Source organism: Penicillium verrucosum, assembly GCF_028828655.1.
Source record: "Penicillium verrucosum strain IBT 35672 chromosome Unknown utg000002l_segment0_segment0, whole genome shotgun sequence".
NCBI lineage: Eukaryota > Fungi > Ascomycota > Eurotiomycetes > Eurotiales > Aspergillaceae > Penicillium > Penicillium verrucosum.
In genome coordinates this window covers 3,145,101-3,171,481 of record NW_026643211.1, presented here as the reverse complement: position 1 = coordinate 3,171,481, position 26,381 = coordinate 3,145,101, and the positions used below count along the sequence as shown (strand labels likewise).

The 26,381-nt window shown below is 49.2% G+C and overlaps 10 protein-coding genes across 10 annotated transcripts; 4 read left to right on the top strand and 6 right to left on the bottom strand.

Annotated features, from left to right (window-relative positions):
• Positions 1-609: 609 nt before the first annotated feature.
• On the top strand, positions 610-4,613 carry N7516_006863 (uncharacterized protein; the record flags this gene model as incomplete). Its single annotated transcript, XM_057219583.1, has 7 exons — positions 610-683; positions 760-947; positions 1,015-1,754; positions 1,826-2,885; positions 2,942-3,710; positions 3,755-4,509; positions 4,579-4,613. The coding sequence occupies 7 exons, from the start codon at positions 610-612 to the stop codon at positions 4,611-4,613; spliced, it is 3,621 nt and encodes a 1,206-aa protein (XP_057073674.1).
• A 1,307-nt stretch (positions 4,614-5,920) lies between these two features.
• N7516_006862 (uncharacterized protein) lies at positions 5,921-8,016 on the bottom strand (the record flags this gene model as incomplete). Its single annotated transcript, XM_057219582.1, has 5 exons — positions 5,921-6,661; positions 6,700-7,182; positions 7,248-7,406; positions 7,472-7,731; positions 7,812-8,016. 5 exons carry the CDS (start codon positions 8,014-8,016, stop codon positions 5,921-5,923), a joined length of 1,848 nt encoding a protein of 615 aa, XP_057073673.1.
• A 714-nt stretch (positions 8,017-8,730) lies between these two features.
• On the top strand, positions 8,731-9,977 carry N7516_006861 (pseudouridine synthase PUS4; the record flags this gene model as incomplete). Its single annotated transcript, XM_057219581.1, has 3 exons — positions 8,731-8,764; positions 8,825-9,559; positions 9,670-9,977. 3 exons carry the CDS (start codon positions 8,731-8,733, stop codon positions 9,975-9,977), a joined length of 1,077 nt encoding a protein of 358 aa, XP_057073672.1.
• Positions 9,978-10,315: 338 nt separating this feature from the next.
• Positions 10,316-11,441, bottom strand: N7516_006860 (EBP2 family rRNA-processing protein; the record flags this gene model as incomplete). The annotated part of the gene is made up of 2 exons (XM_057219580.1): positions 10,316-10,605; positions 10,682-11,441. The coding sequence occupies 2 exons, from the start codon at positions 11,439-11,441 to the stop codon at positions 10,316-10,318; spliced, it is 1,050 nt and encodes a 349-aa protein (XP_057073671.1).
• A 294-nt stretch (positions 11,442-11,735) lies between these two features.
• Positions 11,736-12,129, top strand: N7516_006859 (heat shock factor-binding 1 family protein; the record flags this gene model as incomplete). The annotated part of the gene is made up of 3 exons (XM_057219579.1): positions 11,736-11,813; positions 11,875-11,974; positions 12,044-12,129. The coding sequence occupies 3 exons, from the start codon at positions 11,736-11,738 to the stop codon at positions 12,127-12,129; spliced, it is 264 nt and encodes an 87-aa protein (XP_057073670.1).
• Positions 12,130-12,665: 536 nt separating this feature from the next.
• On the bottom strand, positions 12,666-13,833 carry N7516_006858 (protein disulfide isomerase family protein; the record flags this gene model as incomplete). Its single annotated transcript, XM_057219578.1, has 2 exons — positions 12,666-13,240; positions 13,305-13,833. 2 exons carry the CDS (start codon positions 13,831-13,833, stop codon positions 12,666-12,668), a joined length of 1,104 nt encoding a protein of 367 aa, XP_057073669.1.
• Positions 13,834-14,283: 450 nt separating this feature from the next.
• On the bottom strand, positions 14,284-16,864 carry N7516_006857 (MKT1 family protein; the record flags this gene model as incomplete). The annotated part of the gene is made up of 7 exons (XM_057219577.1): positions 14,284-14,373; positions 14,425-14,617; positions 14,679-15,157; positions 15,212-16,141; positions 16,204-16,301; positions 16,431-16,793; positions 16,858-16,864. The coding sequence occupies 7 exons, from the start codon at positions 16,862-16,864 to the stop codon at positions 14,284-14,286; spliced, it is 2,160 nt and encodes a 719-aa protein (XP_057073668.1).
• Positions 16,865-17,734: 870 nt separating this feature from the next.
• Positions 17,735-19,119, top strand: N7516_006856 (uncharacterized protein; the record flags this gene model as incomplete). The annotated part of the gene is made up of 7 exons (XM_057219576.1): positions 17,735-17,905; positions 17,966-18,025; positions 18,085-18,138; positions 18,210-18,226; positions 18,291-18,441; positions 18,492-18,843; positions 18,953-19,119. 7 exons carry the CDS (start codon positions 17,735-17,737, stop codon positions 19,117-19,119), a joined length of 972 nt encoding a protein of 323 aa, XP_057073667.1.
• A 695-nt stretch (positions 19,120-19,814) lies between these two features.
• Positions 19,815-20,927, bottom strand: samB (MYND-type zinc finger protein MUB1; the record flags this gene model as incomplete). The annotated part of the gene is made up of 1 exon (XM_057219575.1): positions 19,815-20,927. One exon carries the CDS (start codon positions 20,925-20,927, stop codon positions 19,815-19,817), a length of 1,113 nt encoding a protein of 370 aa, XP_057073666.1.
• A 41-nt stretch (positions 20,928-20,968) lies between these two features.
• N7516_006854 (uncharacterized protein) lies at positions 20,969-21,652 on the bottom strand (the record flags this gene model as incomplete). Its single annotated transcript, XM_057219574.1, has 1 exon — positions 20,969-21,652. One exon carries the CDS (start codon positions 21,650-21,652, stop codon positions 20,969-20,971), a length of 684 nt encoding a protein of 227 aa, XP_057073665.1.
• Positions 21,653-26,381: the final 4,729 nt, after the last annotated feature.

Genomic DNA, 26,381 nt, shown 5'->3' with positions numbered 1-26,381 from the left:
AGTCGATAGATATCTGAGTTCCGCTTTCGGAGGACGCCGAGGCGGAGAACAGCGGGAATTGTATTATGTGCCCAGGTGGCTTTATATGTTCTATTACGGAGTATATGTTGTAGTTATATAGTTAGTTATTATACTAGTTAACTAGTTAACTAGTTATTATTGTTATTTAGTTATAAGTAACTAGTGTGTTCATATATTCATATATTCATATATTCTTGTTTCGTTGTAGTATAACTTATTCTTGGCTACATCCATGACAAAATGTACTTAGGTGCCCCTTAACAATGAATTCAAGGACATCCATACTAACTATGTACTTTGGTATAAAATAAAAGACTCGGATATTTTAAATTGGGATAATCAAAAGGTGGATCCCTCTCCCCTGAGAACATTTGAAGAGTTCGCCTAAATCAACTTTGTTTTCATGAAACAAACCAAATCTGGCACTTCGGCCTTGATTGGGCACATCGCGATCTTTAAGATCCGATCCCCAAGTCAACTTTTAGTGTCTTTACCCGCTTTCTGGGGCCAAAATTTTCCTCCTATTCTCTTCTTCACATCAATTACCTTCGGCATTGTGCCTCTTCTGGCATCCATGCGGCCCACGCCATGTCTTTGAATGGGCTCGATACTGCCCCCGTCCTTGAAGCATACCAAAGTGCCTTGGCCGATGCGGGCGGGTGGTGAGTACCCCCTTTCCCCGGTGTTCAACTTGCGATAGATACATGAACGCCCGCCACTGACACCCCTATGTTTCAGGTTTCTACTACATTACATCGCAAGAGATGAGGTTGCCCTTCATGAACGAGGCACCGGCGGGGTGCCCGAGATCCGGAATGCCATTGAGGGCTACGAGGAATGCTCGCCCCTCTATGGCTTCCTTCAATACCGGCGCAGAAAAGTGATCATCCGTTACATGCCGGAGGGGTTATCCCGGCTCATACTAGGTATGCCTGTCAACCGGGAGGTTTTGTTTTTCCCCCAATAGAAATTGGTCTAATCAATCTGTTCCAGCCCGAAGCAATGTCCAATTCCAGTCTGTCACCGACAAGTTCACCCCAAACGACACCGTACTGCCTCTATCCAAAGCCTCCGATCTCACCGAAAGCGCCTTGTCCTCCGCCTGTCTCCTCCATACCGCTTCGACCTCAATTACCTCTTCTTCGAGTTCTCTTCGCCGCCGTCGGCTGATGGAAATCACCGAAGATGCCGAGGAAAATGGGGCAAAAGATGAGGCTCCGAAACCAATCCCACCTCCCCAGTCGGAGGCCCGACACAGACCAAGGAGCGTTAAGTCGGAAGCTACCCTCGTGCCGTCACCAATTGAACCCCCCGGCCCCGTTGAACCAGAACTATCCCCGATTTCACCAGAACGCGAAAAGGCATCAGTCGATCTCATGCCACCTCCATCCCGGGCGAGCTCCAGAGCCACAATCTCTCGAGGAAGTCCCATCGAACCACAATCAGCAACAATGTCCCCCAAATCCATAAAATCAGATCGCTCGCGATCTAGTTCCAGGTACCGAACAATCTTGGATGAATTCCCACGTCCTTCGGAAGAGGCCCGGCTGTCCACCCAATCCAGCCGCCCCTCACTCCGAGATTTGGAACGGGCCGCGGGATATACCCCAAAGGTTAAGTTGGGACCCCGACCGTCCGTGGATAGCAGTGGAAGACCCCGTACATCAGGCAGTTCTCGGAATGTAGACCAGCGCCCCGTTGCCTCCTTGCCGACAAATATGCGCACTTCTTCTGTGCGGAAGCAAAATGGTGATGCACCCCGCCCTCGATCTCAGGGGAGCACTTTTGCAACTAAGCCCACCAGTCGTGTCCCGCCAGTCCCACCTTTGCTGGTCCCACCCCCTCCATTCCTATTTCGAGACCTCAACTTTCCCCTGGCGCAAAATCTCTTGGCGCGTTGTCGACCTCCTCAGGATTAACCCCTGAGAAAGAACGTTTGATGAAGGCTTTGCAGCAAAGGAAAAAGAATATGGCCAAGCGTGCGGAGGAAACGAAGAAGAAGCAAGTCTCGGAGGAAGGAGAGCTCAAACCAGTGAAGGAAATTGCCAAGGATATGGATGAGGATAAAGAAAATCTCATACAGATTCAATATCCTGATTCTGAAATGCTGCTGTCGGAGCCGGAGACAATTCAACAAGATCAACAGGAGCTTCCTTCGGCCATGTCACCCGTGCCTCTTGAGGTCGCCCCTGAGCCTCTTGCTGAATCTATTCCTGAACCTGCCTTCGAACCTGTTCATGACCCCACTCTTGAAATTGCCCCTGCGCCTGTTCCTGACACCGTTTTTGAATCCGCTCCTGGGCCTGTTGAGGCAGTTGCTGAGCGCATTCCCGAACTTGCTCCTGGGCCTGTTAACCCAACGTCCGAGGCTGTCCTCGCGCCTGCATTCGAGCCTGTTCATGATTCCAGTCTTGAACTTTCCCGCGAATCCGTCCCTGACGCCATTGTTGAATCCGCTCCCGAGCCTGTAGAGGCATTTGCTGAGCCCCTTTCTGAACTTACTCCTAAGCCCGTTGAGAATTCCGAGGCTGTCCTCGAACCAGCCGAACCAGCCGCCGAACCAATTGTTGAGTCTGCTATGACGCCTGAACTAGAGCAGCCTTCGGAGCCTCTTGAGGCTGAATCAGAACAGATCGCTGATCTGCCTCGTGCTAACGCCAATGATGGGTCCTTGCATATGGGCGTAGGTGCCGAAAGTCCTGTCACAGCCGATTGCGCTGCCACCCCTTCAGAGACTGTCAAGGCAGAAACGCTGCAGACACCCCCTGAAGATGAAACACGCACTGAGCATGAGGGCTCCGCAATCCCTGGTCTCGCCCCACCTACCTTTAATCTTGGTGTTCCCCTCCAAACTGAGGCTTTAGGTGCCCAACGACCTGAGTCAGGGGACGTCCCCGAAACACATCTCGAAATCCCCCAGTTGCAGATGTGCCAACTGACGAGCCTTCTGAGGTGGTTATCTCATCAGAGGTCCTTGAGGCGGTTCCTCCTTCCTCCGCCTCCTCTATTACTCCTCCAGAAAGCACTGGCACGGAAACCCCAACCGCCCCCGTTTTTGTCTCAATCGAGGCGGATGAGCCAACCCCTGATCACCCAATTTCCGAGAAAGCCGAGCCTCTTACCCTGGATCAGAGGCGCAGGGTCCACCTGGAGCCTATTCAAGTGCCCACCCTAGAGTTCTCGGACGACGACAACCTCCTTTCCGACGATTCATTCATGGAGGAATTGACCTCAGCTACTGTTCAGGAGGCCAGACCAGTATCTGTGAAATCTCCCAACGGCGTCGATCACACCTGGAGGAATTCACGCGCCGTCTCTAGCCCATTCTCAATGGGATCGCCGTCGGGTATGCAAGCTCTCACAGTGGGCCGGTCCATTTCTAGCTCTCACTCTGAAAATGGCCCGCCTACGCCGGTCCTCATGGCCAAGAAGATCAACGTCTCCTCTGGAATTTCCAGTCGTATCAAGGCTCTTGAAAAGTTCTCGAGCCGCGAAGGCACTCCCTTGGGTGCGAGTCCGGCGGTAGGTGGACCATCAGCCTCCTCGTCTTTCGAGAACCTTCGCAAACGCGGATCTATCTCGTTGCCCGGTGGGAACCACGAAAGCACTCCACCGAGCACAATGAATTCTGCTCACGTCCCCGCCAACTTTACCCGTGCGCCGAGCTTGAGTCGACACAACCGTCAGGTGTCTGTGGATGTTACGCGCCCAACTAGCTCTGTCTCCGTGACAGCCCGTATCGTGCGCGATGCAGATATCTCCCCGGGTCTTCCGGACTTGAGCCCTCGGAGTCCGATGTTGTCAAGCTTCAGGCTAGTCCTTTGACTGTGGAGCATGAGACAGCCGAGGCGCCACTTCCTCCGGTATCGTCCATCGAGCCTGCCAGCCTTCCCCAGGACCGAAGCCCATCAATGTCATCTACTACATCTAGTCGCCAAGCGACGTCTCGTCCCGACAGCCGTCCCTCTCTCTCCTCGCGCTCCAGGACCGACGACAGCGTCCAATCCGCCTCTTCCATATCCGAAGATAAGAAGATATCTCGCACCTCGCGACTCATGCGCCGTATGTCATCGATCACATCCAACTCTCGCCGCAGCATTGTCGGAGCCCTTAGCTCTCCAGTCAAGGAAGAGGAGCATGTTCCCGCCCTCACAAATGGGTCTAGTAAGGCTCCAGGGTCTACTAGCTCGCGTACTTCAGAACCCATTGACATTGGCGAAGTAAACGTCCAGTTCCCAGAAACTCTTCTGTGGAAGCGTCGGGTCATGCGCATCGATGAACAGGGATACGTTGTTCTCACGCCTGGCACCAACGATGCCACCACCCGCAACATGACTAAACGTTACCATCTCACTGAGTTCCGCACTCCTTGTCTTCCCGATGAAGACATGCAGGAATTGCCCAACACCATCTTGCTCGACTTCCTAGATGGAAATACGCTTCAGTGTGCTTGCGAATCCAGACAGGGACAAGCTTCTGCTCTTCAGAGTAAGTATCTCAGTCTCCATGGCATTTTCTTCGAAATCCCGAGAAATAAATAACTCATCATCTATACAGCTCTCACCGAGGCTCACAGTGCCCACCAGCAATAATCCTCCCAGTTGGTCAAAGGACAGGACTCTTCACGCCGATAATCCTGTCTTCCATTTTTCATTCTCTTCTGGCTTTCGTCGCCCACCCTTTTTCTTTTCCTTTCCCAACTACACACGCATCTTGCTAAACCTCCGACATCTATTTTTTGTCTCTTTTCTTACAATCCTCCCTGTATCTCTATATCTTTACTCTCTCTCTCTCTCTATTATCTCTCAATATGGTGTGCATGTGTTGTGATATATGTGGCGTGTTCTTGGTATACCCCTCCGAGTCAAAAGAGCTTCCCTTTCTCTTTTCTTTTTTTCCCATCTCTCAATACAAATCTACTGTTCTTCGTCATGTACAGACAGACAGACAGTATCTTTCTTGCCCCTCCTTTTTGATCACTTTTCCTAACTGGCTTTTTGCTCTTGCATACACACTCTATGCCTTTGCATAGGGTGTTGGTGTTCTATTCAATCCACTTTGTTTCCTTCCTCTTCTCTTGGCTTACTTCTAGAACCATTTATTCTAATATGTTTTCTGATTGCTATCTTTTGGTATATACTAAAGTTGGAATTGGGATTTCACACATGCTCAAGACTTGTGCTGGCTGCTAGTAATACACTGGATTTCAGGGTCGTGCGGTCGGTTTGGGAGGAGACAAGTAGACCCAAGTTACTGCCTTCTTCCCTGACCAGAGGATGAAACAAAAGGTAGAGGATATATCAAAGGTTATACACAGAAAACTCTCCTGCACACGTATTCGTATACACCTATAAAAGACATTCAAAAAGACTTGACAAGGCCGCATAGACGGCCGACTATTCTTGCCTCATTTGTGCTATTTCAAGCTCTGTCTTACTTTGGGCGGGGGGTATCAAGTGGAAGAAATAAAAAGCCCAATCCGAAAAAATCATCAGCAAAAGCAAAAGTGTCCATCAAACAAACCCCTAGGGTTGTGCATGTCTAGCAAATTCATTCTGTAGAAGACATCCCCCCCTTCCCCCTTTTTGGTCTGTCCCTTCTGCCACCCAATGCCTTGATTTCAAGCGGTGATGGGTTAAGCTTGAAATTCGTGGGTATCTCTCTGTCCGCAAAGAAATCGTTAGACAGTATTCTTGACAGCCGCAAATAAGGAATTTGATAACATACTTGGGAGGAGAGGTCTGTGGGTGTGGCGCTGTGTTCTATTCCCGTTCACGGGCTCCATTGTGCTTTGTGATCATCAAAGTCCAGCGATGTGAGGTTTTGATTGTTTAACCGTGTTTCTCGATCTCGATGAACGTCGTGGCACATAACGGTCGTTAATTTCGGGATGATCAGATCAGGTATAGCCGTTCGCAAGGTCGTCAAGCTCCTGATCTTCATCATCCTCTTCATCCTCGTCATTCTCCTCTAATCCCTCGGTCTCTGGGATGGATGCTTCTCCATTCAGTTGGTCTTCGCCGTTTTGAGTAGCGCCGTTTTCTTTACCTGCAGAATAGAACTCCGGGAATGCAGCCCGCATTTGCAGCACATGCGCGTCAACGACGTATTGCATGAGGTTGTTGACGGGGAAGGAAGAGTGCATGCGTTTCTCCGATTCCATCAGCTCCACCTTCATCTGCGTCTCCCATTCGTGCTCTCCGGCATGGTCGCCAATAAGCTTCTTGCGCTCGATTCTGTCGGTGGTCGAGATCACCTTCTCGCATCCGGGCATGCGGCATGTCCAGGTATCAGATGTCTCGTCGACGGATTCTTCTTCAATTTCCTGTGGCATATCTGGAGTTGGATCCCGCTCTGGAGTCAGAAGCTTTTGGTGTGATGGCGACGAAGATACGGGAGGAGTCTGGAGTTTGTCTTTCTTGACATTGTCCTTAAACAGGCTTTTCATAAGAGAGGAGCCGGCGCCGCTCGAGGAGGCTGACACGAACGAGCGAGTCCGAGGCTTCGTGGCTGAGAATGGATCTCGGATTAATTCATGACCACGGGTTTTGCTAGGTGTTTGGATTTCCTCGATTTCTTCGATATCGTCGATTTCATCGGTGTCCTCTTGGTCTTCCTCGTCGTTGGATTCGATTGTTTGCTGGTTTGGGGGAAATTGCGGTTTCGCTTGCCGGTCACTTTGTTGGAGACTGTGTGGACCTTTGGACGAAGCACGGATTTCTGGGTCCGGCCGTACCGTTCATCGTCGCTGGATTCCTCCTGCGAATCCAGGGGGGTTAGGAGTGCGGCTGGCAGAGGAGCGGATTTCGTGGATGCATGTGTGAGCTCCCTATGGATGACATAGCGAGGCCATCTAAAGTCTTCTTCGTCCATCATTTCCAACACAGCGCTTGCCCTGATCGCAATGATTTTCTGGGCATCTTCGTTGTTGAAAGAGAATCGTTCTGCCAAACGTTCTCCCAGGAGGTCAATATGCAAGCGACGCTTTGCCAAGTGACCTTCTTCTCTGAGGTCCTTGAGCAACTGGTAAATGGCCTCGGCTTGTGATTTTGAGATTGCTACAGGCTGGTGTCGAGGAGTTGCCACTTCTGGTTCTTCTTGGGGTTCGCTTTCGCTTTCCTCAGAGGGCGAAAGTTCTTCCATCAGCCTATTATAATCATCCTAGGCTCATTGTCAGTATATGTATGCCCTAGGCTATTTGTAAACGAGGGTGCCTCTTTACTTACATTAAATTGGCGACGCAGATGGACGAAGACATTCGTCTTCTTCCATTCTACATCTGCATCCCCTTGGATCATGCACCGAAGCAAGAAGGCAGCATGTATCGCAAAGACCTCGGCTGACTGTTCTCGAGTCTCACATGAGCCATATGTGTGGTAAGTGTACTAAGGGTGGATGCATGTTAGGACTCGGTTTGTACAGCATGTACCCCCAGAATCAAAAGACTCACTTGTTCGCAGAGACTCCTAAAAGATGGATTGATCTGTCGCTTTCCTTGCTGATGCCTATCGACTAGGAAATACAGCATGTCGATAGCCTGGACCATGCGATTGTATGTGGGTGTGAAACCCTTGGCGGGCGAAATGATGTCGTACCAGCCCGCTTTACCAGCAACCCAGAGCTCAATGCTCTTATCTTCGGTTTGACCGTAGGCATAGTGTGTAACTTCATCAATAATAATGCGCTTAGGAGGGTTGTCCGGGTTGAGTACTGGTGAGCGATTGACTGGTCAGCAAGCTGCTTGATAAACGCCGCATTGATAACGGGCTTGTAACTGCATCGATACGAACCTAAGTGTTCCTGATTCTCACGAAGTGGCTCTAAGCAGCCGATAACCTGCACTGGGTTCTGTTCAGTGGCTTCGAGTAAATTTGCATATAGCATCTTCCCAGGCTTTAGGACCTTCACATCAGTTAGGCCGAACTCCCACCAATCGTTCTCATCGGTAATAGAGGGATCGGTGGGAGCTAGGACGGTTTCTTCGCGGGACGTCATGGTGGCATTGGCATGGTGGGTGTTGAGACTAATGTATGTAGAAGTAGTAAAAGGTAGGTGAGGTCAAGTAACTGAGGATGTGAGAGAGTGAGAAGAAAGTGAGCTGGTATGGGAGTCTTGTAGTTGTTAACAGTCGAAGTCATCGACCCGTAAATTACAGATACGAAGAGGTACCCAGGTACCCGCAATTTGTTACAGGATTTCTGCCTGATTTACCAGGAATCCATAATTACATAAAATGGAATTCACCTGGGCAACCTTCCAGGTCCAACTGTATAGAATCAAACTAGTTACATAGTTATGTATCCCATAGCTGTAAAAAGTATTCAAAGAGGGTATAGTCAACCACAATGGTGTCCTGGGTTGCCTTGATTATCAAATGGGAATTTAATTATCATTTTGGCTTTCACTTCTATGTCGTAGGTCTATCATCCTCTAACTATCTATCTACTATAAGACAAAAGAAAAAGAACATAAAAGATGGCATTTACAAGGATATTAAAATACATCATACTGAAGACTTTCCTCTGTATAGGACTACAATATCTACAACTAGTCAGATATTCCCTCCCATTGGTGATTGCCTTGTCCAAAAGAACTGCCGTAAAGGCGGGAGCCAGATCTCTACCAAAATAACCATTTTTTCCCATTTTGGTCCGACTCCCATCCCTCCAGATGCCATTCCCTCCAGGTTTCCGACTTTTTCGCAACACAATGTCTGGTGAAAAGATCCTCGAAGGCGTACTCGGTGAGCGCGACTCCCCCTAAAGTGAAGAAAGTGAAGACCTCGATCTAACTTCTCCGACAGCCGTCCACAAGCCGCAAGGCGTAACCTCCGCCGACGTGATCCGCACTTTGCAAAAACACTTCAACCCCTCCAATACATTCAGACCATGGCTAGAAGAGGAACGCGCCCGCCGCGATCGTGAGAGTCAATTCCAGCGCAAACGCCGTCGCCACCAACGCCTCGACGTCAAGATCGGCCACGGCGGAACCCTAGACCCTCTCGCGACAGGCGTGCTCATCACCGGAGTTGGAAAGGGCACAAAGTGCCTCCAGGATTTCTTGGCCTGCACCAAGAGCTACGAGACCATTGTCACCTTTGGCGCGGAGACGGACACCTACGACCGCCTTGGAAAAATCGTGCGTCGCGCGCCCTACGAACATATCACGCGCGAGGCAGTCGAGAAGGCGCTGGAACAGTTCCGTGGTAATATCATGCAGAAGCCGCCCATTTTCTCCGCTTTGCGGGTTAATGGAAAGAAGCTATACGAGTATGCGCGCGAGGGCAAGGTACCGCCGATTGAGATTAAGCACCGGCCTGTTGAGGTTTTGAACATGGAGGTTGTGGAGTGGTATGAGCCTGGCACGCATGAGCACAAATGGCCCGAGGAGGAGATGACTGGCGATGAGAAGGCTGTCGCCGAGAAGCTTCTTGATCAGGAAGCTTCGGCACCTGCGCCAGCGGCTGAAGATGACGCTACGAGCCAAGTTCCTGAAGCTTCTTCTACCAAGCGGAAGTCGCCACCCCCCGGCGGACGAGGTGAAAGATGATAGTGCGGAGGCTACTAAGAAGCAAAAGGTGTCCGAGACCGAGGCGGCACCTGCAGCTGCAGCACCTGAGCCTACTGCCCCCCGAACCTGCTACCACAGAGGTCCCTGCAGTCCCTGCAGATGAGCCTAAGCCCCAGCCTCCGGCGGTGAAGATCAAGATGACTGTTACCTCAGGCTTCTATGTCCGCTCGCTGGCACATGATCTGGGTAAAGCTGTCGGTAGCTGTGCTCTGATGAGCGAGCTAGTGCGCAGTCGTCAAGGTGACTATGAACTCTCTTCCGACAAGGTTCTGGAGTACAAGGACCTTGACGCCGGCGAAGAGGTCTGGGGACCGAAGGTGGAGAAGTTCCTGTCAGAGTGGGAGGAGAAGAGAGGTGCCAAGGTTGAATCCGAAGCAGCTCAATAGACTATAGAGTCGCCAAAATGATATAGCATTTGTATATAGACGTGCTATCTGTAATATCAACCCAATTCAATACTATGTAACTATCATATCTTGCATTCTATGTCTAACACCTAGGTAGTTAGCGTATAATATCTGCAACTCAAAACTGTCCATTCTTGGAGCTCACCTCGTGTCGCTTATTCGGCTACAGTTACAAAGTCTCACATTTGCAAGTCATAGAGATAATAAATCAAAACTGCCATTTTTTGGTTATCCAGACCCAAGCGAGAAAAAATAATTACATGATGCACGATACAAATGCAATGTCACAACATAACACATCACGTTAAAAAAAAGGATTAGTTGCGTCCCTTGGCTTGGACTCTCTTGCTCTTGCCGGGTCGCTTTGCACCAGCCTTCATCTTCTTAGCGGAGAAGTTGCTCAGATCACCACTGGACGCGGCATCACCGCTCTTAGCATGACGCTTCTTGCCTCCGAATCCGAACTTGGCGTCCTTCTTCTGGCGCTTCGAGCCACCGGGGCCATCGCCACGGCCACGCTTCTTCTCGGGCTGGGTAGCCTCATCAATAGCAATGTCGAACATATCATTGGCGTCATCGGTAGGGGCAGAGCCGTCAGCCTTGCGCTCTGTGTGGAAAAATCAGGTTAGCGACTGCGAAACCCATAGAAAGATATCAGGAGTAAAAACAAAGTGGGAACATACTCTTCTTGAGGGTGTTGATTTTCTCCAACATATCGCGCTTCTCCTTGTGTCTCTGCTGCAACTTGGAGTTCTGGACCTGCTTTCCGAACTTCTTAAGATCACGCTGGCGACGTGCCTCAGCAGAAGCCTTCTTGCCAGCAGCCTCCTCGTAAAGCTTCTTCTTGATCAAGCTCATGTGCTCATCGTTCTTCACCATCTCCGCGAAGTAATCGCCCGGCCGTGTGAAGGGGATGCCATCCTTCTTCAGCAGGCCACGGGCCTGGGTAGCAGCAGCCTGGCAGACCTTGTAGAAGGCCAATTCACGGTTCAGATCGTCATTGGCGTCTTCGACCTCGATCGGCTCTTTCGAGACTATGGAGTTGTGCTCTGAGAATGGGGTGTTGGGGCCGATGAAGGAAATGCGCTTGAGGGCGGAGAGGATAGCGGCAGAGTTGTTGATAGTCAAACGTTGGTGGGGAACGACATCTTCACGCTCGTCTTCTTCGAGGTCGGAGAGCGGGATGTCTTCTTCCTCTTCCTCCTCATCTTCCATCTCCTCGTCCTGGTCGACCTCTTCTTCCTCTTCTTCCTCTTCGGCGTCAGAGCTGGCGGCCTTCTCTTCCTCCTTCTCTTCCTCCACGATCTTGTCTTCGGGGGCGACAGCAGTCTTCTTCGCCTTCTTTTTTTCTGCGGCCTTGATCAATTTCTTCTGCTTCTCGGCGTCAAAGTCGCGGCCCTTGTGGGCATCGAGAGCCTGGAGTAACTTGCTGCGTTTGCCCATTGTTGCTTTGTGTAAAAATACAAAGAGAAATTTGTACTTTATGTAATGTGATGGGAATTGAAAAAAGGAAAGCGACTTGCTATCAAACCCGCAACAGAGAATCTACGGGATTTTTTTGAAATTGCACCAGTCCTGATCCGGCTAGCGCCGCCGATAAGACCACGCTAGTCCGCACATAGCAATATCTCGGAAATACACATGACCCGATCCCTTATCGAGTCCACTGCCCTTGTCATCTGACTCTCTGTCTCTAGATATCGCAAACAATCTGTACAGCAATTGCATAGTCTCACAATGGTTGACGATTCCAAATCCCCTTCTCCAGACAAGCTCTCTCCCCTACCAGAGGGGGAGTCTCTCCTATCCCAACCGGTACATACCCTCCACAAGCTTCACTCCCACTTATCGGCCTTGCCAACTAAATACACCCCAGAGCTCCGATTCCCAAGGCCAGCTTACAGCAGCCGTGGACGATCTGCTCAATGAACTCCAGAGCAAATTCGACAATGTTTCTACGGAGATGTTCGGGAAACGTGAGTCACCACAATCACCCTCCGCCATCACATACCTGCGACTGTATACTGACCTATACTTATACACAGTGGATGACATGACCAAGCGCCTTGATGAGCTCGAGGCGTCTCTAACTGCATCTTCTGGTGCCGGCGCCCCGAATCAGGCAAAATAAATACGCACATTTTCCACCCATACTCTGACCTTGTGCATTCCGCATTCTTTTTATCATATGGCGTTTTTGGCGGGAGAGCAATGAGCGCTGCATTTTTGGGCTGTCCAGCTCTGCTGAACCCCTATACTAATAGCTCAACATACACTTTACTTATGGCATGCATGATGCTTTCTGGGGTTGTGCATTGAACGGCCATGTCACTAGCCTGTGTCTGGTTCTGATACTTATGCTTTTACGATTTCAGATACCCTACAATCAAACGAGGATACTCATACAGAAGAACCATATATCTTTAATTGTTTGCATGGATCTAGGTCATATATCACGTAGAAACTTTTGAAAGGGTAAACCTCGAATTTGGCACTCAATTCGCACAATATACAGCATCAAGCTAATAGTTTCGTATACAATCCATACATCTCCATTGAATCCACGGTTTATAGCAGTCCCGGTCCTCAATCTAGGATCACAGTGACTAGAGCCTTGAGCCAATAATCCAAGAGGGAACAATACAAACATCCAAAAATAAGAAGCACTTAAAGTTCATCACGCTTGTCCTGGCCAACAAAGCGTTGGAGGATGTTGCTGCGAGAGAGGATGTCATCCAACTTCTCGGGGGCAGAGCCACCCTTGGCCAAGATCTTGCGGAGGCGAGTGAGCTCCTTGACAGCATAGCCCTCGTTCTTGCTCAGCTTCTCGGCAGCCTTGACATAGTACTCAGCGTACTTGTCGGGCAGACCCTTGGCGGCCTTCTTAACCTCAGTCACGAGCTTGTCGAGCTTCTGGGCGGCGACATTCTCAGTAACGATCTCGTCCAGAACGGCGATGGTTCCGGCCAAGTTGTCAAGACCACCACCGACGGCACGGTGGGTACCAGCCTTCTCGTTGATGAACTTGACAAAGGCCTCCTCGGAGCGAGCGCCGGAGTAAGCCACGGCCTCGGTGGAGCCCTTGGGGAAGAACTTGATGGTAGGGAATCCGGTGATACCCTGCTCCTTGCTCAAGGAACGGGAGTTCTCAGCTTCGGCGTCAACCTTAGCGATAACGACGTTGGACTCGAGGGCGAAGTCGTTGGCGAGGGTTTCCCAGGTAGGAGCGAGGGTCTTGCAGTCTAAATGAAGGACGAACAATGAGCAAAACGGACCAGAGGCATTTCAATTGGGGAATCAACTCACGTCCACACCATGGCGCAGTGAAAGCAACCAGCACATCCTTATCTCCACCAACAACGGTCTTGAAAGAAGCATCGTTCAGCATCTCAACGTTGCTGACCACCTTCTGCGCGGTAGCGCTACGAGGCTTGATGCCGGTCTTCTCGGTGACGAATGCGGTCAGACTGTCGAGATCACGGCCGCCGTTGTACTCCTCGGGCTTGTCGCTCTTTCCATCGAACCACTTGACAGTCGGGAAGCCCTGGATACCGAAGCGCTTGCCCAGCGAGCGGTTCTCATCGGCGTCGACCTTAGCGATGGTGACCTTGTTTTCGGCGAAGGCGAAGGATTGCGCAAGCTCCTCGTAAACTGGGGCGAGGGTCTTGCAGTGGCCACACCAGGGGGCGAAGAATTCAACCAGCGCGGGCTTGCCGGCGAGGACGACTTCGTCGAAGTTGGTGGGGATTAGGTCTTTCACTGCGGAGTTGCTTGCAGTGGCAAAGCCGCTGAGGGTTGAGAGGGCTCCGAGGAGCAGGAAGCTCAAGCGTGCCATTGTGTATATGTATTTGGGTGTGAGTATACTTTCGGGGAAAGTATGAGGTTCACAAAAGAAATTGGATGACGGAGTTGGAGCTCGGGGAGGCGATGACAAACAAAGCCGAAGAGGCCACTTGGTGACTCCACAGCTCCGCAGATCCATCTAACTACTTCCTTGACGTCTTAACATATACCACATCCATAGATATCTAGGTAATACTACTACAGTTAGGTACTTCCGGTATACTATGTTTCTAATTATTCCTTTGTGGTAATATCGAGTTTCTTGTTCGTTTTCTTGATTTGTTTTGTCTGGGTAGTTAGTAATACACTGGAGAATTGCCAGTATCGAATGTCCTTGGGTAAATATTGGAGCTGTAAGCATAAACTTCAATTGCAAGCTGCCGCTTGTTAACCCAGAATCCCCACGGTGGTTAATTGGTGTCGTTGGCAAGCTTTGCCCATCTCATCGTCTCTCTGCCAGCCATTTGTTTGCGTCTCCCCAGAACTTGGCTTCCTTGAACTCGTTGCCCGTACTCTGTGTGCCTGCGTAAACCTATCTTGATAATCAGCTTGTGGTCAATATTCAACATCAGGCAATACGAACCGCATCCCACAGCTTGAACGCCAAATCCAAGTTTCCAATAAAGCTCTCGCTGTGTTGGAACCATTCCTTGCCCTTCGCCTTCACATCCGCTCGAGCCTCAGGCGAGGTCGGATTTGCCTGTAGGGGTAGGTCGTCGAGGTAGGTCCGAACCGCAATTCCAAGCCCACAGTCGTTATCATCAATAAAGGGAAGCCTAAGAGAATAGGTTAGAACAACAAACTAAATACAGTATAGCTAGTCTAGAAGAAACATACTTGATAGCCATCTCAGTCCAGTCGTTGCGGTCCCGATCAGCATCACCACTGAGCAGCAGACCAGTCAGTACCACCTCAATCAGATTCCTCAGTGCAGAGCGCACCTCGGAAATCAAAGAGCGGTAGCAAAGAAGTTGACGGCTGAGAGGTCCAGAATATCCGATGCTCTTGTGCTGAAGCTTGGCAACGCACGCAACACGCGAAACCAGCATATTGAAGGTCTTGTCGTCTTCGGACCCTCTCATGGGACCGCCAGATACATTTGAAAACCAGTTCTTGGTGTTGAGGAGGCCTAAACGAATCATCTCAATGGCAATAAAGATAGATTCCTCGAGGTTGTCCGCAGGGTCGATAGCTGAAAATGCCTGGACTAAACACTGACCCCAAGGAGTGAGCCTGTGCTTGTCGTCGACGTATCCACGCAGTTGCAGGAAGCGCCACGTCACATTAGATAAGATATCCTCCTGCGATGAAAGGACCTTCGGAAGCTGTTAGTTATCGTAAGCAACGTCAAATCTATGGGCAAAACTCACAGGTGTTTCTTTATTAGCAAATGACTTGGACACAAAGTCGGAATCGGTTAAGCTCTGGACGGCAAATTTAAAGGATCCACACGGCGCCTGGAGCTTCTTGATACTTTCGGGGAATTGGTCTCCGTGGATCTTCCAGGGATGGATAGTGTCCTTGACTGATGGGATACCCTTAAGGTTGATTGACCGCTCCGAGCTCTCATCGAACCACGGGCGGATCCGAATGACTTTCGTTTGGTAGAATCGATGAAGCGAGTTTGCTAGAAGGCAAATAGACTGAGTGCGGACCGGTGTCAAAATATCACCAACGAGCTGGCGGTAAATCTCGGTGTCTTCGGTACCCAGTGGTAGCGAGATGCGAACTTCGCCAGTTGTGAGGAAATTGGGTACATCAGCTCCAATGATACCTTTAGAAAGATAAAAGTACAGCTCCTCCGGGAGGCGTTGCCCAATAAGCTCATGCATATCCGACGAGGTATTCTCTGGATCCATGGGACCGACCCGACCGTCCACGTCAACGTAGACATGGTGCTTCACAATCATATACGCTCGCTTATACAGATCCGCGTATTGGAGCTCCTGCATACGGCGATCCTCTTCAAATTGGGCACAAAGTGTCAATGCACTGCGTCCGGCAGCATTGAACATCGGCAACGCATCACGGACGGTGGGGCTTTTGCCGGGGTAAGCAGGGTTCTCGAAAAGTGGGAGGGAACGGAGGAAGGGGGATCCCAGTAATAAACAGAACTCCAGGAATTGTTCATTGGAAAGCCGACCCAGCTCCTCCTGGCAGGTTTGCTTCGTGATCCAGAAGAATTGCGCGGGCTCGGTGTCGATACGGGTGACCAGCTTGTCAAGGTCAAACAAGAGGGCTTCTGAGGGGGCAAAAACAGCATCGAGCACAGGGTTGCTACCACGGGCGAGGTAGGAGAGCTGTTCGGAGAAGTTGGTTAGCACTGAACAATCCAACCATGGCGCATAGGGTAGACACTCACCTGAGCCGCGGCGCTGTATGGTGCTACGATGAATTCCACTCCGTTCTGGGCCAAAATCCGCTGCAGGAACTTGAACAGGGTCTCCGGGGGCGGGGTGCCTGAGGGTTTGGTTTTGTCAGCGGGTAATGGGAAGGTTCGCTGTGCGAAATAGTAATGACAAGGGCTCGACGGGTCCGTGACTGGGGAGACTGGGGAGAGTTCGTAATAAAGATAGTGGGATATCATACCAGCACTGCTGAAGGCATCAACCACCTGGTCTGCTTGTTGCTGGTCGTAAAGGTCCCAAGCTTGTTCGAATGAACGCGACGCCGCGGGCTGGGTACGGTGCTCTTTCTTGCCGAAGTCCAATCCATTAAAGACGAAGATGGTAGCAACTCCCAGGTTCTTGAAAGTCTGCAATTCCTTCTCGATGTTGGTCCTCAAGGCGAACGGGAATCCGCCTAGTGCGCCTAGCAGCGCTTCCCGGGTTGACTGGTTCACGAGGTGTTGGTTGATGTAGTGGGACGCATCTATGCCGACAACGGCGCCCTTCAACGCGGAAAGGGGCAAGGACTGGGTGCGGCCGATGACCCATTCATCGAGAGGACGGACTAGTCATGGAGATAGAAGGTTAGCTGATGCGATTGCGGATTGTGGAGCTGTGGTATTGCGTACTCGGCATGGTTCTGGAGCTTGTCTGTCACGGGCTGAAAGCACGGCAACGCCGGGCATCAAAGCCCGAAGGTGGGGAACAAGAGGTTAAATCTAAGATAAGAGCAGATCAAAAGCTCCGTTAGGAATATGATGAATTGGAGCTGGGATTGTTTGGGTTTCCGGAATGGGGGAGAGGGAGATCACGAGGGGGGAAGGCGGAGTTGGAGTTGGCCCTTCTGTTTTTTTGCCTTTAATGCATCTCACATCAGTTTGCTCTTCGCTTGTTTCAACCACTTCTGTTTGGAATTTGAGGGGTTTTTTTTTTTGGTATTATGTTTGATTTGTATTTGACTTGGTTATTCCATGCTCAGCTACTCAGATACCTGTTTATCTGTGTTCTATTGAAGAATGTACAACTTATAATGAAGTCATCTCCAATAGGTGTTTAAATAGAAACAAAACAGTCCCACAAATCCACAAATCCACAGTGTATTATGGAGACTATATTAGATGTTCCGAACTACCTAGGTATGTACGATATACGTAGTTATTCTCTTACTGAGTATCTAAATCAATCCTCACTCGAACCCCGAGCAGATGTATAAGCGGGGGAAATCACACATGGGGGAGGTCTCCAAGCTTGGAAGTCCAAAAAGTTCATTCAAGTCGGATATCGCCTGAGTCCGAGGCTAACCCAAAAATCACTGACTGGGGCCGGCTATTAAACGACTGATTGGATTGGTTGAACCCGATTTGATTATCATTGATATATAGATACGCGTGTTGCCAATCACATGGGCACTAACAGTAGTTTCAACCCCATCCTCAACTATATATTCACTCCAACCTTTGGACCCTAGCTTCCGAACAACCCATTCCTACATATCTACTCTCCAAAATGGCAGACACCACAGTCCCAATTGAGCTTCCTGTCATTGACATCTCTGATCCCCATGACCCCGCCGTGGGGAAGGCCATGTTGGATGCCGCTGCAAAATATGGTTTCCTATATGTCAACAGCAAAGGCATCGACTTCACCGTGGAGGATGTGGACCGTGGGTTCGGATTGGTAAGACATACACTTCAATTGATTGGTTCCCATATGTACAGCATCTGACCATGCCTATAGTCAAAGAAGTTCTTTTCGTCTCCCGCAGAGGAGAAACAGATATGTCGGATCCAGCCTAATGTTCGTAATAAGACTTAGGAAATGAACAAACACATATGATCTAACGCCAACATCTATAGAACCGTGGCTGGTCAGGAATGCATATAGAGACCCTCGACCCGGAGCATCAGCGCGTAAGTAATGGCTCTAACTCACCAATTCCCTGGCATAGAGTACGAAGACTAACACTGGATATGTTAAATAGACTGGGGACTACAAAGAGTATGAAATACCCACATCTACCAGCCTTGAAAAGCTTACAACCATGAACTGACCACCCAACCAGAGCCATGAACTTCGGCGACTTCAAAGACGGCAAAGCCCAACAGCCTCTGCCGCCGTCACTAACCCCTCACGAAGCAGAGATCAATGGCTTTGCCGAGATCTGCAACAAAACCTGCACCCGAATCTTGACTCTGCTAGCCCTAGGTCTAGAGGTACGTAACTCATCCAAAATATACAAATGTATACTAACCACCCAAACCAGATCCAAGAAGACTTCTTCACAACCCGCCACGACCCAAACACAGGCCCGACAGGAAGTATCCTACGGTACCTGTGGTACCCATCAATCTTCTCATCAGAAACCGCATCCTACAAGCACGACAAGGACGTGCGAGCCGGCGCGCACTCGGACTACGGCAGCATCACGCTTCTCTTCCAGCGGCCCGGCCAGCCAGGCCTAGAAATCCTAACCCCGGAAGGCAGCTGGGCGCCCGTTCCCATTGTGCCCGGCACCGCAGCCGAGGCCGAGCAGTATCCGTTCCCGCCGATCTTGGTGAATATCGGCGATTTGCTGAGTTACTGGACGGATGGACTGCTGAAGTCAACGGTGCACCGTGTTGTTTTCCCGCTTGCTGAGCAGCAGAGCCCGAATCCGCAGGATCGGTATACGCTGGTTTATTTCTGTCATCCTGTCAATGAAACGGAGTTGGTGCCTGTTCCTAGTGCGATTGTTGCTGCGCATCGGGAGCGGACTGGGGGGTGTTGCTGCCGATGGGAAGGTTGGGTTTGGGGGTGGAGCAGGGCATTTGGTGCCTGGGAAGAGACCTTTGACGGCGCATGAACATCTTATGTCAAGATTGGAGGCTACGTATGGGTTTACTAAGGAGTGAGGGTGAGGATAGGATCAGAGAGATCTTCAATATTTGGCGCTCTGCTAAGCCTGGACTACCATCTACGCTTACAGATCATTAAGTAGATGTAAACAGAGTCATTCGTGAGACTGGGAATAAATTGTAAAACGCCGGTGCCGTTGTGGCATAGTGCAAACATAGGAAAAACAGGTTCCCCCCCAGGACATAAATCAGAATCATAGATGGGATGTGCACCAGAATGAAATGCTCCAGATGACCATAACACGGCCCAAGTTGTCGGCAATGATGCCCATCTACTAACATAGGAAACTCGTGACAGCGCAATTAGGTATGAGAGAAAACATAATGGCCCAAAAAAAAACTTAAAAAAAAAAGGCAAAAGGGAGTATTGCCGATGATGTGGTTAGAATCAGATATACAGTCATGAGAAATGGTCAAATGTGGATATGAGCAATGAAAATAGGGCTTGCAAATGACGACCCCACGTCAATGAACCAAGATGAAGACAAGCTGTGCGAGAAAGGGAATATGAAAAGGCTAGACATGTAAAAGGTATCTTCGGGTCGAAATGGAAACGCCGCCAGATTCTGAAATGCCATGCATGGGAGAAACCTTGGAACAGAATGGAAGGGATACGCAAGACGGATATGATGCTATGCGAGTCGGTATGCATGGAAATCAAAATGAAACCCCTCTGGGGTCATCGGGTCGTATCAAGGGGTCGTATGGCACCAGTGCCGGTGGTATACCCAGGCGGACTTCTGGCAATCTTTGCTGCAGTATTTGGTGCGACGGCAACGCCGACACTTGGCGAACTGACGTTGGAACTCTTCCCACTTGCCACACTTGTAATAGGCGCATTGGCGGATACCACCTCTCGCCTCATCCTTACGGCAGAGGTTTCTCATGACCACGCATGCCCAGTATTGCATGTCCTTGGTGTGATGTCGAACAGTAAACTTCTCCACCAGGGGGAAGATGTTGAAATCGTCTGGAATCAAATACTCGTCTTCCTCCTCACACACATCGATTGGCGAAGAGGGGTCGGTGTTCTCGTCCAAAAGATGGAGTTCGCGATCAATATTCAACTTGGGGACAAGGTGGGACGACTGGAAGTATGATCGGAGGTAGCAGTATTTAGAGACATATGCCAGCAGCTGAAGGGACATCAGGACATCCTCGTCACGAGGCATGGTTGTCAAGACTCCCTGGGCTGCGGGGCGGTCACGAAGGTACATGGCGTACGGGCTAGCAGGGAGGGTAGGAGAGTTAGGATTGTTGGTGGCTTGGGTAGGAGAGAGACCGAGTCCGCCATTGGCCTGTGTGTTGCCGTTATTAATGATGCTTCCGTCGACAGTCGAACGATGAGTGATGTTGAAAGTCTCCACCTCCGGGCCATCTTCCTCGGAGGGGTCAGTGACGGTCAGATCATGAGTGTTAGAGACACCGTCTAGCATCGTTGTTTCCCGTTCGTCGACACCGTCAAGTTCCATCCGGTTCGGGAGTCCAACGATGGTTTCAGCGGGCTGTCCCATAGTGCTATCATCTCCCATGGTCGAATCTTCGCCGTTGGCATCATCCGATTCACCGGACGCTGACTGCTGCTGGCGGATCAAAGGACGTTGACGGGCAGCAATAGTTTGGGGAAGGCTGCGAGGTTGTGAGTGGAGGGGGCCACTTGGGGTAGTCGGAGAGTCGGGTTGCGAGACAATCCCAGTCTGCAGACCGGGGAGCATGCTAGGAAGACGCTCGGCGTCGCGCACAGGACGTAATCTGAATCCATCCGTGGTGTCCATTGAGGGGACTGCCGTGGCAAGAGGTTGCATTGACCGCAGGCGATTGGTAGCACGTGGGAACGGCCCATCGTTCAACCGGTGGTTACGGGCTTCTTGGACAAATGTACCGCGCTCCGGGGGGATGTCATGGGGACACGAGGAGGAGATGTGATATCCATGGCATCGGAGTCGGTGGGTTGGCTGTCTTGGTAGAAAGGCTGGGGGATTTCGATACTCGGCGGAGGGGCTTGTCGACGCGGTTGGTGCAACTCGACCTGTGGGTGTGACTCGGTGTGGGTATCTGCATTCATAGGGATATCTCGGCTGCCGCTAGGCTTTGACTGCTTAGAAGACGCCTGCTTCTCGGATTCAAGATCGCTGCGCGATCGCACCTTGTCCACCACTTTGATGTAGTTGTTCAGAAAGGTGGCAATGACGGGGACCATGTCGGCTTCCACCACTCTTGTCCTCACACTCTCAGAGCCCCGAACGCCGATATTGACAACACATTGGAAAGCGAGGCTCCATTTCCACATTTCCAACAAATCATTGCTGCGACCTTCCTTGAGGATGCATATCAGTCGCTCGATGCCGCCATCGACGGTGAGGATGTCTCGAATCCGAGCGGACGAGGTTGTGAGGTATGCAAGATGGTTGAGAGAGTTTATGAGCGGCAAAGTCGATGTGCAATCAAGGGCACGACGGTCATAGAGGGTGGTGGTGATGTTGACCGAGGCCTTATTCACATTGGGAATACTAAAATTGACTTCCCGCATGATGAATGAATGACAACGGGAATGTGATGAAAGAATGGGAGGTTAAATGTAGTGTCGACCGATGCAAGATTTCATCAAGAAATGAATGGATCGAATGCAAAAAGATGAGGACCTTGACGATATTGTAGAATCCAGCCCAAAATAGGATGATGCCCTCTGCGGATCAGGAACTCGCACTGAGAGGAATCAATCCAAAGACATCAGGTGGATGAAGAGGTGATGGGGGTTTTGGGGGATATCGGAGAGAAGAAATACCCAATGACCAGAAGGGGGCGAAAGGGTAACCAAGAGTCAGACTCAGACTCAGACTCAAGAGGGTGAGACTTTTGAAGAAAAGGGGATATGAAAGAGAGACCAAATGCAATATGCAAGACGATAGATGCGTCTACGGCAGTATTCGATAGATATGATGGGGGATTGTCGATGGAGGGGGAAGAGAAGAGGAAGGCTTTTGCGAAGGCAAAAGCGGAGAGAGAGAGAGAGAGAGAGAGAGAGAGAGCGTCAGGTGCCTCCTTAATATTACCAAATATGGGTTGTACCCAACAAGTATTTCGGCGCCACCTTGGGGGTTTGTACCCTTTCTTCTCCCTTTTTTACTCCCTTATTGTTTTAGTGATTTATCTAGATTTTGTGTACGGGGTACAATTTTATTCTTCTTTTGTTTTTTATACTCTGCAAATCTCTTCATCTTCATCTTCATCTGTCCTCGACCCCCTCTGTCACATTGGGTACCGACCTCGGAGTTGCCACTTGACAAACATCAAAATCTGCTTTGCATACCATTACCTCCTTGCCACAAGATCGATTGATTTCTGTCAGGTCAGACTATGTGCAACATATATTGTACGTGACGCTCGTTCCCAAACCCTCTACAGACCGGCATGACCAAGCGGATGCTGTAGATCTTGAGCAGTGACCATCGCAATCCACCAATAACCCCGATGAACTATTTGAATAGCTTCGGTCTATTGTCCTAACTCGAAGAAGTTCAGCCTGAGTTCTCCACAGATGAAGCAGGCCGTTTATAGTGGCTATCCCTAGAATTATCATAACAAGTGTGATTCGACATCAGAAATGAGTTATGTTACAACTAAATTTCGTCAACGTCAACAGCCTAAAATGACTAAACGACCGAGTCTTAAAATCAAAGAAAGAATCTAAATGCTTATTGTATGTTGAAGCTGCTCATTGTGCATCTTCAGAGTATGATATACGTTCCGTCACTATTGACCCTACAATATATATAAATGACCCATTTTTGAATAGTCTAAATGGATTTCGTGGAAACGGCCCGTCAAACAGAATCTTCAAAATATTCCGTCTGGCCTGGACCTTCTGACCCCTGATGTCTACACCCTATCATGTGTAATAATATTGCGAGTGGAACCTTCTTGATACTCCCTGACGTTGTTTCATCAGCTCTCAAACGGAGTAGTTTATTTTGAGAATGTGTTTAAACTTAGCAACGGACAATTGTCAGGAACTTGTCGAGGACCAATCGAATATCCCCGCACAAGTGATAGCATTGGCCCCCAAGTGCCTCTATCACATCTCGACAGGGCTTACACGCGCTTGCAACTGTGCGCACGGACGAACTAATATTAGAACACCTGCGAACTACGAAATCCGGCCTGTTTGGACCTCGAACCTTTTCTGTAGTTTCAAGTTTGCTCGTTTTATCCTCGGAGTGTAGCAAACAATAGTGGGTGGCTACGTCCATTAGATAGGGTAGGGATTACACATTGTAGACATCTGCTCCAAGCCCAGCCCCCATCAACTAGGTCGGCTCTAAAGTTCCTTGACATTTAGTGCTGAGTCACATTAAAAAATTTCAGGATAAGAAATCCATTGAACTGGTAGTCGGTTTACCATCGGCAGGGGTCTTAGATCGACTTAGAAAGATGCCTATAACTATAGTTACACTATAGAAGTTCTTCTACGGAGTAGCACTAACGAGGCCCACTTGTGCCTTGGTTATGCATACTTCTGACCGTCCTGTCTATAGAAAGGGAACAGCTCGATCCATCGTATGTAGTTCCCTTTCTACAAATAAAGCCGAAGTTATTGCTGTAGTACAGCAACAAGGATAGAGGCAGCTCTATTGCTAAGGAGCAGCTCAAAAATATGTATTTAAATGTACTAATGATATATAGTTATGCGGCCTTATCATGTCTTTTGGTGGTCTTTTTAGGTATATACCAAGGCGATAAAAGGCGCCTTTGGTGTCTACGGCATTGCAAAGATATGCCCATTCTTAGGACCTTTCCAACGAGTGGACTGCATTAGCTTTCCATTTCCTCCTGGGACATAATGCACAGTCTGGGGTCCATTGTAACGTGTCTTCCAACATCTGTTGATATGCAAATTCTTTATTTCATAGTTGACGACTACAACTACCTTTGAGACATTGTTTTATCACGCCATCGGTACACTTCTGTGTAAGGAGTTAAAACTGCCAGCTGAACCTGTGACCACAGTCTCGTTCTGACACCGACAATGTGCCCTTTGAAGCTTATACACATTCGTCATACCTCGACTTCCGATCACCCGCCATTTGAGTAACCAGAGAGGCGCCATTTACTCGGGAGTAGATCTAAGGCGATTTACAATGCACGTGATATTGACATGCATCATCCACTCCTTAAGAAACAAGAAAAAGTTGGAACCTGGCGGCGGCCATCTATGTGCACAGGCCAGAAGCTGGTCTTCGTCAGCAGAGCCCCATGGTTGTCTCGGGAACCGTTTCTGAGATAATCACCATCATGTCGTTCTCGAATCGGAATATCCAGTGCAGGGATTCGGTTGTATCGTGTGATATGATGACATGATATAAACTATAACTGGTTCTGTTTGAGTTGGGCTGAAGCCCATCCCTGAAGCTGAGGGCGTGGGAACGGTGACACATACATTGACGGTCTCTCATACTCGAGATTATTTGCTTTCTTTGCCTATGGGTGCTTGCTTATAATGTTGTGTAGTTTTCTTACTGAGGATATGAGTCAGGATATAACAGTTGGGATATCAACGCTGTACGTTGAGATCTGTTCCAAACTCCTATCCTAGTATGCGCCATGCCTCAAATAATCTATTAGACTTTGATCATCTTGATAATCTCGGCGTTGGCGCGTGCCTTGCAGCCCCGAGCTGAGACGAGGTCACCCCTCTGGTCGATTATTTGGATCATGACTGTACGTACAGATTAACCCATCCTAGTCCGACAGGTAATCATGGCTTTAAGACCAATGGACTTTTACCAAGAGAGGAGGTTCGGGATCCCACTATACTGGCTCAATTGCCCATTCGTGCTTTAATATATATATATTTATGTTGTAATCACGGAGTAATCTCATTACCAATCTCCGATGAACATTGCATGACAGACGCCATATTGAAGATCCCGAGTGGATGTCTTGGCAGGACCTGTGATGTATGCCTGGAGAGTATAGAGCACGTGGACATTCATTGACAAGGGCATCTTGTCCCTATAGTTATATGGATGTATACGACGTAGATGACTAATGTTATATCCAATGCAGAGAAAATTGCCCCCGTATATCGAGCCGATTTTCCAAAATCAACTTTGCAGTATCTCAAATAATGATCGACGAGAGACCAAGAGTAAGCCGAATGATTCCCCCCGGGCCGGAGTAAAAAGAAAAGGGGCCAAGACAGACCAAGTGGGCAGGTGTCGGATTGTTTGGAGGAAAAAAAAAACAAAAAGAAAATCCTTGCTCTTCCAATTATTTCATTTAGATGAAATCCGCTTACCAATGTACTGGAAACGGTTGGACCCGCCGGAACGGGTATTGAAGCCGAACGGCACGCTCTAGAGTAGGGTCAATGCTGTGTATACTTCGCTAGTTGATGCCAGTAGACGCCATTTGCATATATCCCTAGGATTATATCCAATAAAGAGTGATTTGAACCACTTGAATAGCCAATAGATCCGGAGGTACGGAGTATTGCAGACCAAGACAATGGGTCAGCCACAGGGCCGTGCGCTTGAACGAACGCACCAGGTGTGAAGCTTGGACCTGTAGGTATGTAGTTATATAGTATATATTATTGTTTAAGCATGCATAGATTGGGAGTTTGGGATCGGAGGGGGATCAGGGCAATTCATACGGAGTAGATATATTAGTTTCAATGTAAGAATTTAGACTCATGTATGGAATATAGTGTATTTTTCTTCATATAGAGAGTTTAACAGAGTAATAAACTGACATTATACCTAGAATGGACATGCAGGATAGTCCAATCTCCGTTAGCTCCCTAAAAATCACCTCTATGTGAACGGAAAGGGGGACGCAAGGGTGTTGATTTAGCTCGTGAAGAATGTATGGCGTACTGCACTAGATATGTCAGAGTCATCATATAACTAGGTTTTTTTCAAGAGCCGCCGGCAGTTAAATCTCAACACTTCAAATCAAGATTATTTGCCGCTATCCAACTTGATTGGATTTACAACTGTGTCTTCAGTCTTGGGGCTAGTGGTCCTAGCACCTACAACATAAGCCGATCCTGAACGCCACAATTTCTCATCTCCTAATATGAGGGTTCAGGAGGTTGTCTTTTTTTTTTTTCTTTTCTTTCTTTTCTCTCTTTTGGACTTGAATCCAAGTACATAAGTACATAAATGCCTAACTAGGGAGTACTCTGTACATAGTTAGATATGCGCATGTACGTCGGCTTTGGCTCGAATATCAATAAAAAAGAAACCGGCATCAGG